Source organism: Misgurnus anguillicaudatus, chromosome 21 (genome assembly GCF_027580225.2).
Source record: "Misgurnus anguillicaudatus chromosome 21, ASM2758022v2, whole genome shotgun sequence".
In the NCBI taxonomy this organism is placed as follows: domain Eukaryota; kingdom Metazoa; phylum Chordata; class Actinopteri; order Cypriniformes; family Cobitidae; genus Misgurnus; species Misgurnus anguillicaudatus.
Window position 1 is genome coordinate 13,897,546 of NC_073357.2, and position 17,634 is coordinate 13,915,179.

Genomic DNA, 17,634 nt, shown 5'->3' on the forward strand with positions numbered 1-17,634 from the left:
AGACATTTTGATTTCTATATAATACTGAGTGATTTAAAACTTTTTATTGTAGAATGATGAATATGCTTCAGCGTTTCCGTTTGGATGTTCATGATGTCATTGTTATGACAGACAGCGAACAACCACCACTTGCCAAAAAGTAAGTCACTTAAAAAATTTCTAAACTTGGAATACTACATTACATATTTTAATTCCCTAAAAATAATAAAACTACACTTTAAAAACGGATGTGTTAAAACAACACACCCAGTGTGTTTTTTTTTTTTTTTTGGAACAACACCAAACTAGACACATCTCTGTTGTTACCAGAACAACAAAATATTACTTTGAACACAACTTGTGTTATCACTTTAATTGATTTGAACACAAAATGACACATAATGTGTTAAATTATGTGTCATTTTTTTGTTGTTAAAATAAACACATCCTTTTCTAGAGTGTACTTGTGTTGAGGGAAAGACATCCTTTTCCAGTTGCCACAAGTTTGAATAAAGAGACCTGTATGTCCACTAGTAATGGGAATTCATTGTGAATTTATTGTCATGTTGTGTCACACTGAATGAAACATTCAAATGAAGTAATGTGTGTGAATGCTAAGGGTGCAACGATAACAAGACAATATGGTGCATGAGATTGGAATTACATAAATAAAATGAGATTTTTAACTATAAGAAATCTTCAATGAGGAAATATATGACAGGACAATTTACAGTATTTGTTTATTTATATTATTAAACTGTAGTAAATTCCTATATACAATAGTATTAGGAATATAGTATTCTATGCACAGATAGCACAGGTGTTTGGCGTGTTGTGTGTGAATCGTCATCTTAAAATAAGTGTTTGGTGCGTCATGTGAACCTGTGCATTGCACATCGTCAAAATACATGCCTGCTGCAGACACGCTGAAAGAGTTTATGATAAAAGAGACACTCACTTAACACTTATAAAAGTACAGAACAAAAATGTTTAAGCTTGCAAGGTGCAAACAAAAAGCCTGTTAATAAAGCAGAATCCGAAATACCGTAGAGCTCACATGATCATCATGTTTATAATGTTTCATGCAGATTCTTTTGTAGAAAAACTAGCTTATCTAATTGTCTATAATATTTATTTTTGGTTTTAATCTTGCTGTAAGAAGTATCTATTTTTATATTTATAATTTCATGTTGCTTCTTGTTGCTGTAAATTCTGAATTAGAAGACATTAAAAATAATAAATACATCTAAATGTAAAAATCTAAGTAATCTTTATTATATGAGTCATTCAAATTGAGTCAAGAAATTAGAAACAGGAGTAACCCCTTATCTGCCAAGTCATATTTATTCTGAAGTTTTAAGGGATTGTATATAAAGTAGGGATGGGACGGTATGAAAATTTAATATCATGCTTATAGTGACCAAAGTTATCACGTTTATCAATATTATCATGGTTTTGTTAAAATGAGATGGAAATGTTCAAAAAGAACTGATACACACACTGAAAACATTTGAACAAGCTTTATGTCTGTAACGGGTGCTTTAATAAAAGCGATGAAGAAGGTGAATCCATGTGCAAAAGGTGTTTATTGTAAAATCCCAATAAGGGCCAGCAAACAAATCCAAACAGGGTTAATCCAACAAACGTAATCCAAAGACAGGCAAAATATATAAGGGCAGGCGGCGATACAGGCAAAATCCAGATAAACAGGCGTAGGTCAAAACACAGGAACAGATAACAGGTACAAAAACAGATTAACAGATACAGATACAGATACAGGCCGATACTAAACAGGATGGCGATGTAATAATCAGCCAGGAGCAGGTGAACAGGATGTGACTATTATACAAGAACAAACAGGAAGTGTGAAGTGAAACATGGCAGGATGTATATCAAAATAAAAGTCAGAACAGAACAGGATGTCAAAATAAAAGTCCAAAATACAAAAATACACAGAATACAAGAAAACACAGAACAAAACCTTACAGAACCCCCCCTCTAAAGGGCGACTCCCGGAGCCCAACATTCAAATAATTAAGTCCAAATAGAGGGTGGGCGGGCGGGCCATAAGGCCAGGATGGTCCAGGGTCGTGGGGCAGATGCGGGCCTGGGTCATGGGGCAGATTCGGGCCTGGGTCATGGGGCAGATACGGACCTGGGTCATGGGGCAGATACGGACCTGGGTCATGGGGCAGATACGGACCTGGGTCATGGGGCAGATACGGACCTGGGTCATGGGGCAGATACGGACCTGGGTCATGGGGCAGGCTTGGACCTGGGTCATGGGGCAGGCTTGGACCTGGGTCATGGGGCAGGCTTGGACCTGGGTCATGGGGCAGGCTTGGACCTGGGTCATGGGGCAGGCTTGGACCTGGGTCATGGGGCAGGCTTGGACCTGGGTCATGGGGCAGGCTTGGACCTGGGTCATGGGGCAGGCTTGGACCTGGGTCATGGGGCAGGCTTGGACCTGGATCAAGGGGCAGGCATGGAGCTGGATCAAGGGGTAAACATGAAGCTAGGTCATGAGGTAGGGATAGACCTGTAACACAAGGAGAGGAGGGATCAGAGTCCACTTCGGTCTCCGCCTCGGTGTCCTCTGCCTCCTTCCTGTGTCCGGGTACTACCCCCCCCCAAAAAAAACTTGGGAAAGCTTCCACAGCCCATTGTGGCGATGTCCCAGATGGTGGACCAGACAAATCAGAGGAGTTAGACGGGACTGGTGAATCAGGCAGGACAGACGAAACAGAAGAGTCGGGCAGATCAGAAGAGTCGGGCAGATCAGAAGAGTCGGGCAGATCAGACGAGTCGGGCAGATCAGACGAGTCGGGCAGATCAGACGAGTCGGGCAGATCAGACGAGTCGGGCAGATCAGACGAGTCGGGCAGATCAGACGAGTCGGGCAGATCAGACGAGTCGGGCAGATCAGACGAGTCGGGCAGATCAGACGAGTCGGGCAGATCAGACGAGTCGGGCAGATCAGACGAGTCGGGCAGATCAGATGAGTCGGGTGAATCTGATTCAGGGCCTTGAGGAACCTCGGGAACAACAGAGCAGAAGGCAGACCAAACGAACCACAGGGCTATGGCAAATTCAGGTCATATACTGTCCAGGAGACATACCTCAGTGGTAGATTCAGGCATGGCGGCCATCTTTATGTCAGGTGCTGGGTGAGTCGTAGCCCTCATGAGTGCAGGTGTGGTGGTGATGATGGCTCTCTGTAATTCAGGTGCTGGGATGACAGTGGCTCTCTCAAAAACAGGTGCGAGTGTAGAAACAGGCAGGATGGCGGCCATTTTGGGAACAGGCAGGGTGGCGGCCATTTTGGGGACAGGCAGGGTGGCGGCCATTTTGGGAGCAAGCATGGTGGCGGCCATTTTGGGAACAGGCATGGTGGCGGCCATTTTGTGAACTGGCATGACATTTACAGGTTTGGACAGAACGGGTATATCATGGCTTGGTGTGTTATGAATGCTCACCGGAGGTGTATCCACAACACCCACAGTGAAAGGTGAGCCACATAACAACAGGGCGTGATCAATATAGCGTTCCAAAGTCCAGTGTGGTGTATGGAGTGGCATAGCACGGGAAATGTCGCGATCTAACCCACAATAAAAAATATCCTTCAGAAATGAAACTTTAAAATTCACCTGATCAGAGAGTTCACAGAATTCCTCAACAAACTCCTCAATGGAGCGGTGGTTCTGGCGGAGACAAACAAGTTGATCGGCTGGAGTCATGCTGCTGGTGGGAAATTTCAATCCTTTGCTGGATTCCGGTTGAGGCTGATTAATCTGTAACGGGTGCTTTAATGAAAGCGATGAAGAAGGTGAATCCATGTGCAAAAGGTGTTTATTGTAAAATCCCAATAAGGGCCAGCAAACAAATCCAAACAGGGTTAATCCAACAAACGTAATCCAAAGACAGGCAAAATATATCAGGGCAGGCGGCAATACAGGCAAAATCCAGATAAACAGGCGTAGGTCAAAACACAGGAACAGATAACAGGTACAAAAACAGATTAACAGATACAGATACAGATACAGGCCGATACTAAACAGGATGGCGATGTAATAATCAGCCAGGAGCAGGTGAACAGGATGTGACTATTATACAAGAACAAACAGGAAGTGTGAAGTGAAACATGGCAGGATGTATATCAAAATAAAAGCCAGAACAGAACAGGATGTAAAAATAAAAGTCCAAAATACAAAAATACACAGAATACAAGAAAACACAGAACAAAACCTTACAATGTCCCTGAAATTATTTCTGTGGTAAAAAAATAAACAAATCTGTCTAATAAGTTTACCGTGAATGAATACAATACATTATCCCTTAAATGCCTTCTTGTGCAAAAAAACTATGTTGCATGTGCGCGGTAGTCACGGTAGTCATACACGGTTGTAATTATAATTCAATTTTAAATGATAATACTAACCGTTAGGACATTTTATCATGGTTAATCGTGAAACCGGTTATTGTCCAATCCCTAATATAAAGCTTAGTTTTTATCATTTACAGTACCAATCACAAATTATATGTCATTTGTCTTTTTTTTGTCATAACTACTCTGACACGCTAAATCTCAGGCAGAATCACATTTGTCATTTTTTAGGTTTAGTTATCAAAAATGTTTTTGTTAGATCTTTGTGTAATGTTCTGAACATTGTTCAAGTTAAAATGAAAGGCAGTATGAACATTCAATAAATTATTCATCATAACTTTAACACCACAAAGACAAAACAGACCAAGCAATTTATAAGATAAGAGATAAGATAAGATAAGCCTTTATTGTCTCCTATTGGAGATATTTGTCTTGGGCAATCAAGAGAACAATAGCAATACATTGGTACATAACACAACAACACAATTAACTTACACAAAAACACACCCACCATCCCATCCGGACAATTCCACATTTCCCGTTAACCCTGCTACCCAATTGCATAATACCATATCAGCTATATAACACAGCATGTACACACATATACACATACATTACAATATATTGCACCAGTGCCCTATAATTACAAAAACTACAAAACCATAACCTATTCTACTATTATATCAAAGTCTCATTTACTATTTATCACACACACATCACTGCAGCTAACACACACACACACACACACACACACCTCTGTTGTTATTCATTAATTTGATTGTAAGTGGCACAAATGAAAATTTATACAGATTAAGCTTACAGTTTGGTAACCTGTACCTTCTGCCCAAAGGCATCAGCTCATATTCATTATACAAGATGTGATTAGGGTCGTTGATGATTTTAAAAACTTTTTTCTTAACCGCCGCCTCAATGAGCTCCTTACGAGTAGTAGGTGGCATTTGCCAAATTGTTTTCCCTGCCCTTTTTATCAATGTTTGTAGTTGTGATTTTAATTTAACAGACAGGTTACCAAACCAAGCCACAATACCATACCGGACAATAAAGTCAATAGCTGCCTTGTAAGGGTCGATTCACACCGGCTGCGTGGCGTGTGCGTCTCAGTTGCGTGGCGTGTCCATTTTTATTTAGGCTCCCATGTTAGCAGGTTTGACAGTTCACACCGCCTGCATGACATGCACGTCTCAGGCGCGGCTCGGGCCGCGCCGAAAAAGCGCGTGCATGCTAGGAATAGGACCGACGCCTATTTCTCACGCCACACGCAAGCGTCTTGGAAGCGTTTCCAGGCAAAATATATGTCACCTATATCAACAGCAGCGCTGCGTCAGGCATGCTTCTGGTATGTACAGACACAGAAAACGCGACGCAGCCGCCACGCAACTGACATGCAACAGATGCAACAGATGCCCTTGAGGGGCACCTGTACTTATGCTCAGAGAATCAGGCAGAGTGGAATTGACTCTCACCTGCTGCTTCCTATCTGTCAGGAAAGAACCATACCATCTAATAATGAAGGGGTTCACTTCCATCTGTTGTAATTTACCTAACATTATCTGAGGAAGAATACAATTAAATGCAGAACTGAAGTCCATAAATAATAATCGAACATAACCTGATGGATTTTCCAGGTGCTTTAAGATAGAATGTACAGTTGTAATTATTGCATTGTCAGTACCTCTGCTATTATTATAGGCAAATTGGCAAGGGTCCAAGAGATGATGTACCTCACTCCTTAATTTACTAACCATTCTTTGTTCTAATGACTTCATTACTATAGAGGTCAGCGCTACTGGTCTATAATCATCATTTTGCTGTGTTAGTCATTCCTTTCACCAAGTCCCACAGTTTCCTGGAATTATTCGTTGAAAAGGCTTCCCTAACTTGCACACTGTGTTCCTCTCGAGCCTTCCTCAGTTTTCCCCTCAGATCTTTTTTAACTAATCTCAGTTCCATTAAATCATTGTTCCGGAATGCTTGTTTTTTCCTCCTGATGAGAAGTTTTATTTCAGGTGTTATGTAGTCTTTGTTGTTTGGAAATATAGTGATAATTTTTTTTGGCAATACAGTGTCGACACAAAAATGAATATACTCAGTTATTACTTCTGCAATATTGTCAATATTGTTGTCATGATAAAAGACATCACAATCTGTGGCCAAGAAACATCAACTCAGCGTTTCCTTGCTCTCATCATGCCACACGCTGACAGTGTTTTGAGCTTTTTTTAATGGCACACTTAAAGGTGGGGATAAGATGAATGATATTATGGTACGAATTTGGAAGGGGGGGGTTTAATTCTAGCAGCATATGCATCTTTGATGTTTTTGAAATCATCACTTGAAAGGCAGCATCACTTGAAAGGCAGTTTTGGTCACCTTATCAGAAAGTTGTTTCTGTTTCTGCTGCTTGTAAAATAAAATAAAAATTAACTATATATTGACTGCCTGGTCTTGTCCCCCTCCCAAACCATGCACACACACACAGCTGTTTCGACTATCAGTCAACTATAAGATTCCACAAATCTGATTCAAGTATCCATAGTTGGGGATACCCCTAGAGTTAAGACAATAAGGGTGCCGCGCTGCAGGCGCCATCTTGTATTAAGACACTGCCGTGCATATGGTCAGAGTGCTAGCTGGCGAGTGTACACCGGTTGTTGCACTATTTAAGGGTATACTGTTATTAACAACACTAAGCAACTATGATCATCTGTGAACTTGGACAGTTTTGTTAGTCATAATCTGTTAGAGAGACAAATTTCATTACAAGACTTATTCAGTTTTTTGTGAGGTGGACATGCAGCAGAGCATACTACTTGACTGTATGTCTTGTGTCAGCAACCTGTAAATAAAGTTTGATTGAGTTTAATTCAATAAAATCAATTATGATTAAAGTTTGATAAAAAATTAGGAGCTGATACAAACAATATGTAATATGTTATGACCACAACGTTCACCGTACTTTAAAATCAAATAGTTAAAGGCAGGGTGCATGATCTAAAAAAAAAACACTATGGAAAAGGGAATTGGGCCGACTACCAAAACACATTTGTAGCCAATTAGCAGCAAGGGGCACCGTTGCCAGGGTTGTGTAAGTGTGGGCCAGGTCTATCAAATGAAGGTCCAGATTCTATTGGGGTAGGGACATGTTTGTTTAGGTGATTTCAAATGTCAATATTGGCTTTCAGAGATCACGCACCCTGCCTTTAAGATAAAACCATTTTTATTCTCTGTAGCACAAGGCGCTTTGAGGACCTTATCACCCCCTTCACTGTAAATGAAAGACAGCCTGATGAGAGGACAGCACAAGAGCAGAAGAAGGCATGTCCATGGAAAGTTACAGACAAAGAGATAGAAGCTCTTAGACTCAAGGTGCGTGTGTGTGCGCATATGCGTGTGTGTGTGTACCATTAAACTGAACATGGCAGAAGCTGTAATATTTTCCATATTCCTTTGATAGTCTGAAAGAAAAGTGAGGCTAAATGAGATCATCAGGAAGAATTCTAAGAATGCTGCTCTGGTTCTAGTGTGAGTATTGACTGTAACACCGTAATCATTAGCAGGACAATATTTTTAACATGAACAGTTAATGTGTTATTCGTACACAATCAAATCAAAATCCGGTACTATTTGAGGTTCATAAATTATTAACGTTTGAAATGTAAGAATTATCATTTGAAAGTAAACATACCTGTTAATTATTAATAAATATGTTTGTGTGACAGGTCTCTCCCCGTTCCCCAGGCCGATTGTCCTAGTTCTCTCTATATGGCCTGGCTGGACACACTCAGCTGCGGTCTACACTGTCCAGTCCTTCTCATAAGAGGAAACCAGCAAAACGTCATGACATTTTACTGCCAATAAATGTCAACATCCCTAGACACTATCACACACACATTCATTTCCCTTTTATTTGGAGATAAATGTCTAAACATTATTGAATTTGATATAGAATATTGTAAGCTGTCTCATTAGATAAAACCTGATTATCTTGATGTAAATCAAGCCAAGTCATTTGCTGTCAAATGCTAGACCCTGTTTTAGAACTAACTTAAAGGGATAGTTCACCCAAAAATAAAAATTCATTTACTTACCCCCATGTTGTTCTAAACCTGTATAAAATTCTTTGTTCTGGTGAACACGAAAAAATATATTATGTTTAAAACCAAATTGTTTATGAGCCCCATTTACTTCCATAATTAGTTTGCTTACATACATTCCTCAAAATATCTTCCTTTATGTTTATCAGAAAAAAGGAATTTATACAGGTTTGTTACAACATGAGAGTGAGTATGATGAGAGAAATTTCATTATTGGATAAACCATGATGCTTTGGAAGTATGGCTGAGTTCAGGGACAGACATCTATTTAGATGATGGGTAGTGTTTAAAAGCAATGAAACAACACACATTACATGTTAGATTTGCTGTTGAAAAGATTTGCTTTACATAATCTTTTTAGAAATGCACTTAAAGTGCATGCCTTGAACCCAGATGATTGCTGCTTGCAGCTTTATTTATTTCTGCAATTCCAGTTGGTGCAACTAGATGTGTAGAGATTACACACTTTCCCTAACCAACTGGTGTCAAGAGGATTTTTACTAGATAAAAAAGCTGTGAAAAAGTGTTTGTCCCTCATCAGATTTCTTATTAAAGTTTGACAAATATGCAAAAACATGTTTCAGATAATCAAACAAATTTAAATGTTAGTCAAAGATAAAACACAACTGAACACAACATGCAGTTTTTAAATGAAATGGTTTTTATTATTAAGGGAAAGCAAAGTCCAAAACTACTTGGCCCTGTATTTACCTCAAGAGCACAGTGGCGACTCATCCAAGAGGTCAGACCCCACAACAACATCCAAAAAACTGCAGGCCTCCCTTGCCTCAGTTATGGTCAGTGTTCTGACTCCAGTATAAGAAAGAGACTGGGCAAAAATGGCCTGCATGGCAAAGTTCCAAGACCAAAATAAAAAACAATCAAGGCTCATCTCAGTTTTGCCAGAAAACATCTTGATGATGCCCAAGACTTTTGGGAAAATACTCTATGGACTGATGAGACAAAAGTTTAACTTTTTGGAAGGTGTGTGTCCCATTATGCCTGGCGTAAAAGAAACACAGCATTTCAGAAAAAGTGGAGTCATGAACACTGACCTGGGTTTTTAATCGCTTCAGATTTTGAAAATCCCTGCTGATATAACTCTTGTTTAAGCATGAGCTCTGTCACATTCCCTCTACGCAGTTTGAGCTTTCACTCAGGTGATTCCCCAGGTGTAAGGACATAATAAATATACATATTTATGTACCCCAGATGATTATCGTTTAAAACTTTAGAATTAAACCTCACCATCTAGATGACAAGTTTAAACTCTAAGCAACTAATCTATAAACAAGCTACCAACTCTTCCCCATCCGGAGCACAGATATGCGTTGAAGTAGCCGTGTTCTCTTCTTTCTTTTTACAGACATAATGTAATCATGCAAAGACTGAATTATTATTTTTTAAAGATTTTACAATGAAAACAAACACAAATTTTAAATCGGTATACGCTTACCATTATGGATCGGGTAAGATAAAATGGAATATGATTTTTTTTTGCTTAATTGATTTTTGTTCATATTTAATTGAAAAATATTATGGACTGCAACTTATTAAAAATCTGTATTTTGTTAAAGAGGGCAACACTAACCAAAGAACACACTCAAACACTAAGATTCAATGGCAATTTTGTGTTTATTTAAGAATTATTACATTCTATGTTATGATCACTCATTAATATACACTGTTCTTTGTTATGCTTGGTTTTTATGTTAACAATCAATAAAAATGTAAAGTATTCATTGCATTCAACTGTACTTTTTACTTTGAAAACAGATCAACAACACATTTGTAATTCATAAACATAGCAGTATTAATATGCAGTAAAATATTAACATTTTCTAAATACTTTATTTTTGATTAATAAAATCAAAGTAAAACATGTATAAATAAATATGAACATTTTATATAATTGGCATGAAAATGTGCAGGAAACCGCAAGTAAATTCTACCCTGAAATCAGAATCCCGAAATTAAGGAGTATTCCTCCACCAGAGGTTGCAATATATTTTATATTATGTACCTTCCAATAATTACATGGTCTGTGGGGGACTATGTACCCTGTTTGAATAGTGTTATGTTGAAAAAAACTGTTTTGGTTAATTTTTTTTACAACATAATTCCTGTAGTTCCGTTTGTGTCATTGTGAGTTTACTTGACCAGCCACTGTGGCTAGTGGTTTTCCATTATTACTACTCCTTCAGCATTTTTAAGGCCACAATTTTGTTCCTGGGTAATTATGTTTTATATGATTAAAGCTGACGATGGTTAGCTAAAATTTACTTGAGCTAGAATGTTGTAAATGAAAACTGTTAACACCGAATCAAGGCTACATTAACTCTTTCCCCGCCATTGACGAGATATCTCGTCAATCAAGAGAAAACGCTTCCCCGCCAATGACGAGTATTTCCGTCTTTCTGCAATACCGCTATTATCAACTAGGTGGCGCCCACTAGGTGGCGCCCTTCCACAACTTTTTAAAACCGGAAGTATTGCAGCTGCATGTCCGTGTCTGTTTTAAAGATTGCTCTGAATGGGATCTCTATGAATAGTCTGTCACAAAAATGGAATTATCTCAGCTTTTTGCTCAAAATGTGGTGTTTTTGCAGAAACCTACCCATATTCAAAAGCTGATTACAAAAGAACTACTGAAGGTAGGATGAAACGGGTTTTTTTGTTTAAAAAACAGAGGGTCTGTTCTTTCATTTGGTATATGTTTGGTGTATGTTTATATATTTGAAGAAGAACATTTTCTGGAAGGCATTAAACTTTTGTGAAAATCATGAAAAACGCTGGCGCTGGCTGGCAACTTTTTTTTAAAATGCTGGCGGTGAAAGAGTTAAATTGCAAAATACTACAGGTCATCAAATATTTAGCTTTGCTGAGGTTGTGTGTTAAGCCTTATTTTTATGAAAACATATGGTGTATAAAATAAAAATGGAGCAGCATGTAATACATGTATTAATAAAAAAACGACAGTCTAAAACATTTTCATTATTTAAAATATCATATTGTAGACAGTAAAACCAAAGTGCAGAAGAAATTAATTTGTGGATCAGTGATATTGACACAGACATGAAAAATGCAATGTTTTGAGATCATAACTTTACTATTTTTAATTGATATCAAATTATTAAAATCTCTTAAACATTTGGATCCTCACCTCCAGAAGAACAAAGGACTGTTTAAATGATTGTTGTTTCATGCTCATTTTGTTCACTTCTCCACAGAGGTATATTGGATACAGAGTTATGTGACGTTGGTCATTAGATTAGTTGTTTTTTTGCAATGGTATAGTGACAATATATAATTATTTGCCAGTATCTTGATTAGAATACAAAAATATACAAAAAACTTTGTATAATATTTATAATATAATATTGTATTATATAATATCAGGAATGCTCCGATCGATCGGCCGCCGTTCGGTATTGGGCGATAATGGCATTAAATGACTCAATCGGTACTCGCTGAATTTGACCATCTCATGAACCGATCTTTCTGTTCACTTTTGTCTTAGGGATCATGAATACGGCAGCAATTAGAGACATTATATACGTAGTGCAAGCATTTTTTAACACGTTGCCCATGTGCGACGTGCAGATTTGTATTTCTGTCTCTGCCTTTACAGAGATATGTGTATTTTCTATGAGGACGCGCTCCGGTCAACAGCACGACGCATTTTCACATCCCCATTAAACAGCATATACAACACTATATCTATCGCGGACAATTGCATCCCCATGCTAAAAGTTTAATATTTGCATGTGTTTTAAAGTTTTGGCCGTTTAAACCAAAATTTTTCTCACAAATGCTCTTGTCTGAGTACACCCGCCGCGTGCACACAGCAGCCTGCCATCAGTGCACATGAACAGAGCGATCTCTCTCACATCTTAAAGCTACAGTAACCTAATTCATCTCTCAATAAAATCCCTCTCTGCTTTTGACTAAGGAACTGTAATACTTCGTACTAATGCATGTATATTAAGTTCATACATTAAGACTTGAATTGTTTTATTTTTATTACTTTTAGGAGACATAAACAATTTAAAAGAGAAATTAAATATGTTTTTGCAGAAGAAATATTTGTTGTGCTTATTTATTTGATTCTCTGTATAACAAAGGCAACATCTGTGGTATTACTTTATCTAGAATTTTTTTAAGTTACAGTCATCAAAGAGCTTGCATATCAGCAAAAAAAAAATGGAATCTGAATTGGCCAATCACGAAGATAACACATCAGTAATCAGTATCGGCTGCAAAAATCTTGATTGGAGCATCTCTAATATATGTCCTTTGTTATATGTGTTTTTTATTAGAGAAGATACAAACAGACTATACAGAAAATATGTAAATATATATGGTCATTATAACTTCATTAAAACTGTGTTACACGTCACTGATAAAATCCACCAATTTAGCTGGTGTTAATGTCAAGTCCCTGATATAATAAAATGTGCAAAATATTGAGTGAATAGGTGACCTTACTTTTGAATAATAATGTAGATTACATCTATTTAGACTACTAATATACTACAAACAATATGAAGTTAATCATACCATTGTTGAACTTGTGAATTGGTAAACCTTTCGTTCATGCTTGTGGATAGTAATCATACATTGTGTGTTCTACCCTGTTATTTAAAACCGAGAGCAATTTCAATACAGTGCATTTGTTTGTATGTTTTACTGGCAGTAGAAGGTCATGACGTTTTCTTGATTTCCTCGAATGAGCAGGACAGGACAGTGGATGCCATAGCTTAATGCTTCCATCCAGGCCATATAGAGAGAACTAGGGCAATTAACATCAGGGACTGGAAGAGAACTGTAACAAAAATGTATTTTGAATACACAATTAATATAAAAAAAATAAGACCCGTGTTTTCTAAATCTAAAGAGCCACAGCAAAAGAAACAAATAACATCACAGTTGTTTAATGATATTTGATGTGTACATGGAGGAAGCCTTATACTCCTTGCAAGAAACTAACCAAAGTTAGCAGTATGTGTCTATATTTTAAAAAAGATCTCAACATTCGGTGTGTTTACATTCACAGAATAAGCGGATAACTATCAAAATGCATCCATACTCACATCACAACCAGAGCAGCATGTATTGAGTTCCTCTTAATGATTTCATTTAGTCGCACAGACCTCTCCACCTAAAGATGTTAAATAGAAAAATATGTTTTTATTCTGTAGCTCAGCTCAGCATGTACTTTACAACTTGGCAAGCACAGTGTCATAGGTTCAAAACAAATGCTGGTAAAGTGTGACCCTGTCTGTGAAATCCAGGCTATAATCTTAAATTAATCAGATCAGGAGCATCAAAGTTTCTATATCATGTCAAATTCAATATTTCCCTCAGTCAATATTAACGTTACAATGTTTATATTTTAACAAAATGCCTACATTTAAATTTTAGCATAGTTACATTAAATGCCTTTAAGAAAGCCAGAAACACACACACACCTTGGGTTTCATGAGCTCAAGGTCTTTGTTTGAGACTTTCCATGGACTTAGTCTCTTGAGTTCCTGGATGTCCCCTACTGTCTGTTCTTCATTCAGACTGAACTGGGACATGTTCTCCTCATACCGCTGCAAACTACAGTAAAAGAGAAAAAACAACAACTGTAACCTCTATGTTCTTGTGTGCATGTTTCTATGTCCAAGTATAAGCATGTTGGTAAATGTTTCTTACTTTTTAGCAAGTGGCTCTTTGTCAACATCTGTTATCACAATGACATCCTTAATTTCCAGACGGAATTTTTTTAACAGCGTTTTCATGCTGTAATAAGAAAAAAGTTACAGCAAAGATCTGTTCATTTCTGCACATTAAAACTATAACTAGCACCAGAAATAACTTACTCTTTACGGTATTCCCCCATTGTCTCCTGATCTCCTATAAGGAACACTCTGATTTTGGTCTTTTTCCAGCGGTTTCTTCTGGTCATCAAATACGGTATTAAAAGAGTCAGACCTGAAGGAAAGAATTCGCAATGAGACTGATATGTTCTCTTGCAACATTCAAAAAACACTGCAAAATTTGAGAACCACTGACTTAAACTAAAAATGGAATATTCACTTTCATAAGATCAAATATAAAAAAAACTATTTTAACCTGGATTGTCAAGTCCTTTTTGCCAAAATGTTGGAAAGGACTAGAGGGATGTAACACTGTTCAGTCACAGTGTGGCACTAAAAATTCATTTTTGCACAATTGTACATCTAATCTGCTTTGCGGGTGACCATGGAAATCGATTGATATTTGATTTCATAAATAATATATTTGCATTTAATACACATACCAGAAATGTAAAACAAGGAAGGTATATAGCATAATATGTAAAAGAAATGTGAAGCTACAGCTCAGGAGTTTTTAATCATCTTTGACAGTATTTCTCACATTTCCCTCAAATGGTAAAATGTAACTACAGAAACATACACAGAACATACACATCTGTGTAACACACAGATTGGGATATGAGGTACTGTATGTGCTCTTCAGTTTCTGACCCCGCAAAAGTGTTGCTATAAAAGTGGTGATTAAGGTTAATTTCGGGAATCTTCTAAATTACAAGTGTAAAACCCTCATCAACCAAGGGTTAAAAGCGGGGTTTAGAACAAAAATACCCTGGGGGTTAAGAATAGTATAAAAAGCCCTCTAGTGGAGAGTAAAGACAATTAAACCTTTATGAATGCAAACTGTATTAAAGTCCAGGTGTGTAAATATTAACTGTAATATAGTAATAGCTGCAATAACTTTACATCTGTGCTTCCATGTGAGGACAGGGTAATATTGTATATACGTATATAAATTTAACATTTCAAAACTAAAACTCATAACATTGTTTTTAATAAATGTCATCCAGCTTTCCCTATTACGATCATGTTGCTGACCGATCAGCGCATAACATCAAAGTATCACGAGAGCATTTTGCATACAGATCAGTCTAAACTCATGTTTTTTGTGTTCAGATGCCAACACACTGTGTAGTTTAATAGCTGAACTGCCAGTCACAGAGGACGAGACAATCGTAAATCAACAGAAGACTGATTTCCAGTGACAGAAAAACTGATCAATCATGTTGTTTTTCTAAATGGGTGGGCTTTGTTATCACTAATTTTATGACCAGTTCTGCCTGCTCTTGGGATCCTGATTGGATTATAAAATTGCAGTTATTTGTGGAGTAATGTTCTGTGTGTGCATTGTACTTCGCCCTGCTATTCTGCACGGATGAACCTGATGTCTGTGTTCACAGAATCAGAGCAGATCTGTCATTATACATCGATGTGACAGAAGTATATCCTAGTACATCCGCATCCGATGTAAACGCATATTGGTTATCTATTTTTACCCATCCACCTAGCGAATGTATTTGTTAATTTTAAACTGAAAAAAATTTAACGGATTGCCACTTTAAGTATTTTTTTATTTGGCGGCTCCTTAGCTTGAATGACCTTATGCAATAGAATTGTGTACATTTGATGGACACTGAGAAATAATGTTATCATTCACGTCTTTAAAACATACACATAGACTTTTTGGCTACTTTATTGTAAAGATATTTGACATGATGCTAATTATTCAAGCAACTGTTTCTCACCTCCATCGTCAGCAATCCAATAGACATCTATGGTCTTCCTTCCCTGTTTTGTCTGAAAAATTGTCCTAACCTGCACATCAGTAAAATCTTCAGAAACATCTGCAGGAGGAGACAAAAAATATGACATGAAATTCGTTAAACCTGCAAAAATAACCATGCACATGAACCAGGCACATGGTACCAAACTACAGTTATTTCCATGGGCTATTTCCATGTAAGATGGAAAAGCATGTCTAATTTAATGACATTTGTATTTTACTATATTAATTTTCTAAATGTCTCATAACCAAAAAAGCGTATATACAATTTCAATAAATAATATTTTTACTTGAAGGTGTATAGACGGTTTCAGCGGTAACAACCTAAACAAGCGGCTTTTGTGGTCAACACGTAACTTCCGGTAAACTCCGCTAAGAATATATAACAACAAAGTCCTTTTAAAGTAGTTTATTTATATAACAAGCAAAATAAACAACACGTAGATTACATAGGAAACCAAAAAATGATTTATTTTCAACAAGGTATTTGTTTAAGAGTTCAGTTTTAGCAACTAGTCAGAACATTAAACAAACAGAAACCGGAAGTAAAGTTCGGATCAGACGCGCAATCGCGTCACCACACGTGTGTCCAGTGAAACAGTCTATAGCATTGCATCACGAAACCCAACAAACTCGGGTACTATAGGCTAATAATGGAGAGGTTGAGGCAGTGGCACACAGACAAATGGAAATTTAAAAATTATTGGCAAATTTTTATACAACAGTTACAATTTGGAAATAAAACTGCATTAGTTATGCAAATGTTTTCTTATTTTTTATAATATTAGAAAATTATAAATTAGGAGAATCAGGGCAACTTTAATTTTAATATAACACAGCAACATTTACTGTACTTTCGGGCCACGGCCCTCAGTCAGGTTTGATTTTTGGCCCTTGGTAGGCCTGGCTTAAACTTTATATATAATGTAATTTATAATATAATATAGAATGCAGCACTGAAGTATAATATATTGTAGTATATGTGTACTGTACTATAATATACACATAAGATATATCTGACTTTTTTATTAATTTTATTCTGTTTGCCACTGTGCAGTTATATAGTTCATCCAAAAATGAAAATTCTGTCATACATTTTTTTTCTGATAAACACAAAAGAAGATATTTTGATAAATGATGCATAAATCCATAGTAGGAAATACAGATACCATGGAAATCAATAGGTACCATACTGTGTGCTTACCATCATTTATCAAAATATCTTTTTTATCATTTATCACAATACTTCCATAATATTTGTTTTCCTACTATGGAAGGCAATAGTTATGGAGCATTCACACGGGGTGTAAGCATTGACGCTTCCCATTCACTTTTAATGGGTGCTGTCAAGCGTTGGCGAACTTAATTGTGGATACGTTGGCGCCACATCACTGCCGTTGCTCCCGGCAGAAGTTGAACATTTCTCAACTTTTCAAGCGGCAATGCAAGCGTCAGCCAATCAGATTGCCTTATGCAAATAACCTAGGCAGAGCCAGCCAATTACGTTTATGG

The 17,634-nt window shown here is 37.2% G+C and overlaps 2 protein-coding genes across 2 annotated transcripts in view; one reads left to right on the forward strand and one right to left on the reverse strand.

Moving 5' to 3' along the window:
- slc12a10.1 (solute carrier family 12 member 10, tandem duplicate 1) overlaps window positions 1–10,225 on the forward strand; it is a 90,972-nt gene extending 80,747 nt beyond the window's left edge. The window contains exons 24-27 of the mRNA XM_055194396.2: window positions 53–139; window positions 7,615–7,750; window positions 7,839–7,906; window positions 8,104–10,225. Coding sequence (XP_055050371.2) covers window positions 53–139; window positions 7,615–7,750; window positions 7,839–7,906; window positions 8,104–8,242 — 430 coding nt within the window. The 3' untranslated portion in view covers window positions 8,243–10,225. The remainder of the gene's footprint in view (window positions 1–52; window positions 140–7,614; window positions 7,751–7,838; window positions 7,907–8,103) is intronic.
- Window positions 10,226–10,292: 67 nt separating this feature from the next.
- LOC141353194 (solute carrier family 12 member 3-like) overlaps window positions 10,293–17,634 on the reverse strand; it is a 30,533-nt gene continuing 23,191 nt past the window's right edge. Inside the window, exons 21-26 of the mRNA XM_073859675.1 lie at window positions 16,085–16,183; window positions 14,346–14,457; window positions 14,179–14,265; window positions 13,950–14,082; window positions 13,572–13,639; window positions 10,293–13,303 (exon numbers count right to left, since the gene is read on the reverse strand). Coding sequence (XP_073715776.1) covers window positions 13,165–13,303; window positions 13,572–13,639; window positions 13,950–14,082; window positions 14,179–14,265; window positions 14,346–14,457; window positions 16,085–16,183 — 638 coding nt within the window. The 3' untranslated portion in view covers window positions 10,293–13,164. The remainder of the gene's footprint in view (window positions 13,304–13,571; window positions 13,640–13,949; window positions 14,083–14,178; window positions 14,266–14,345; window positions 14,458–16,084; window positions 16,184–17,634) is intronic.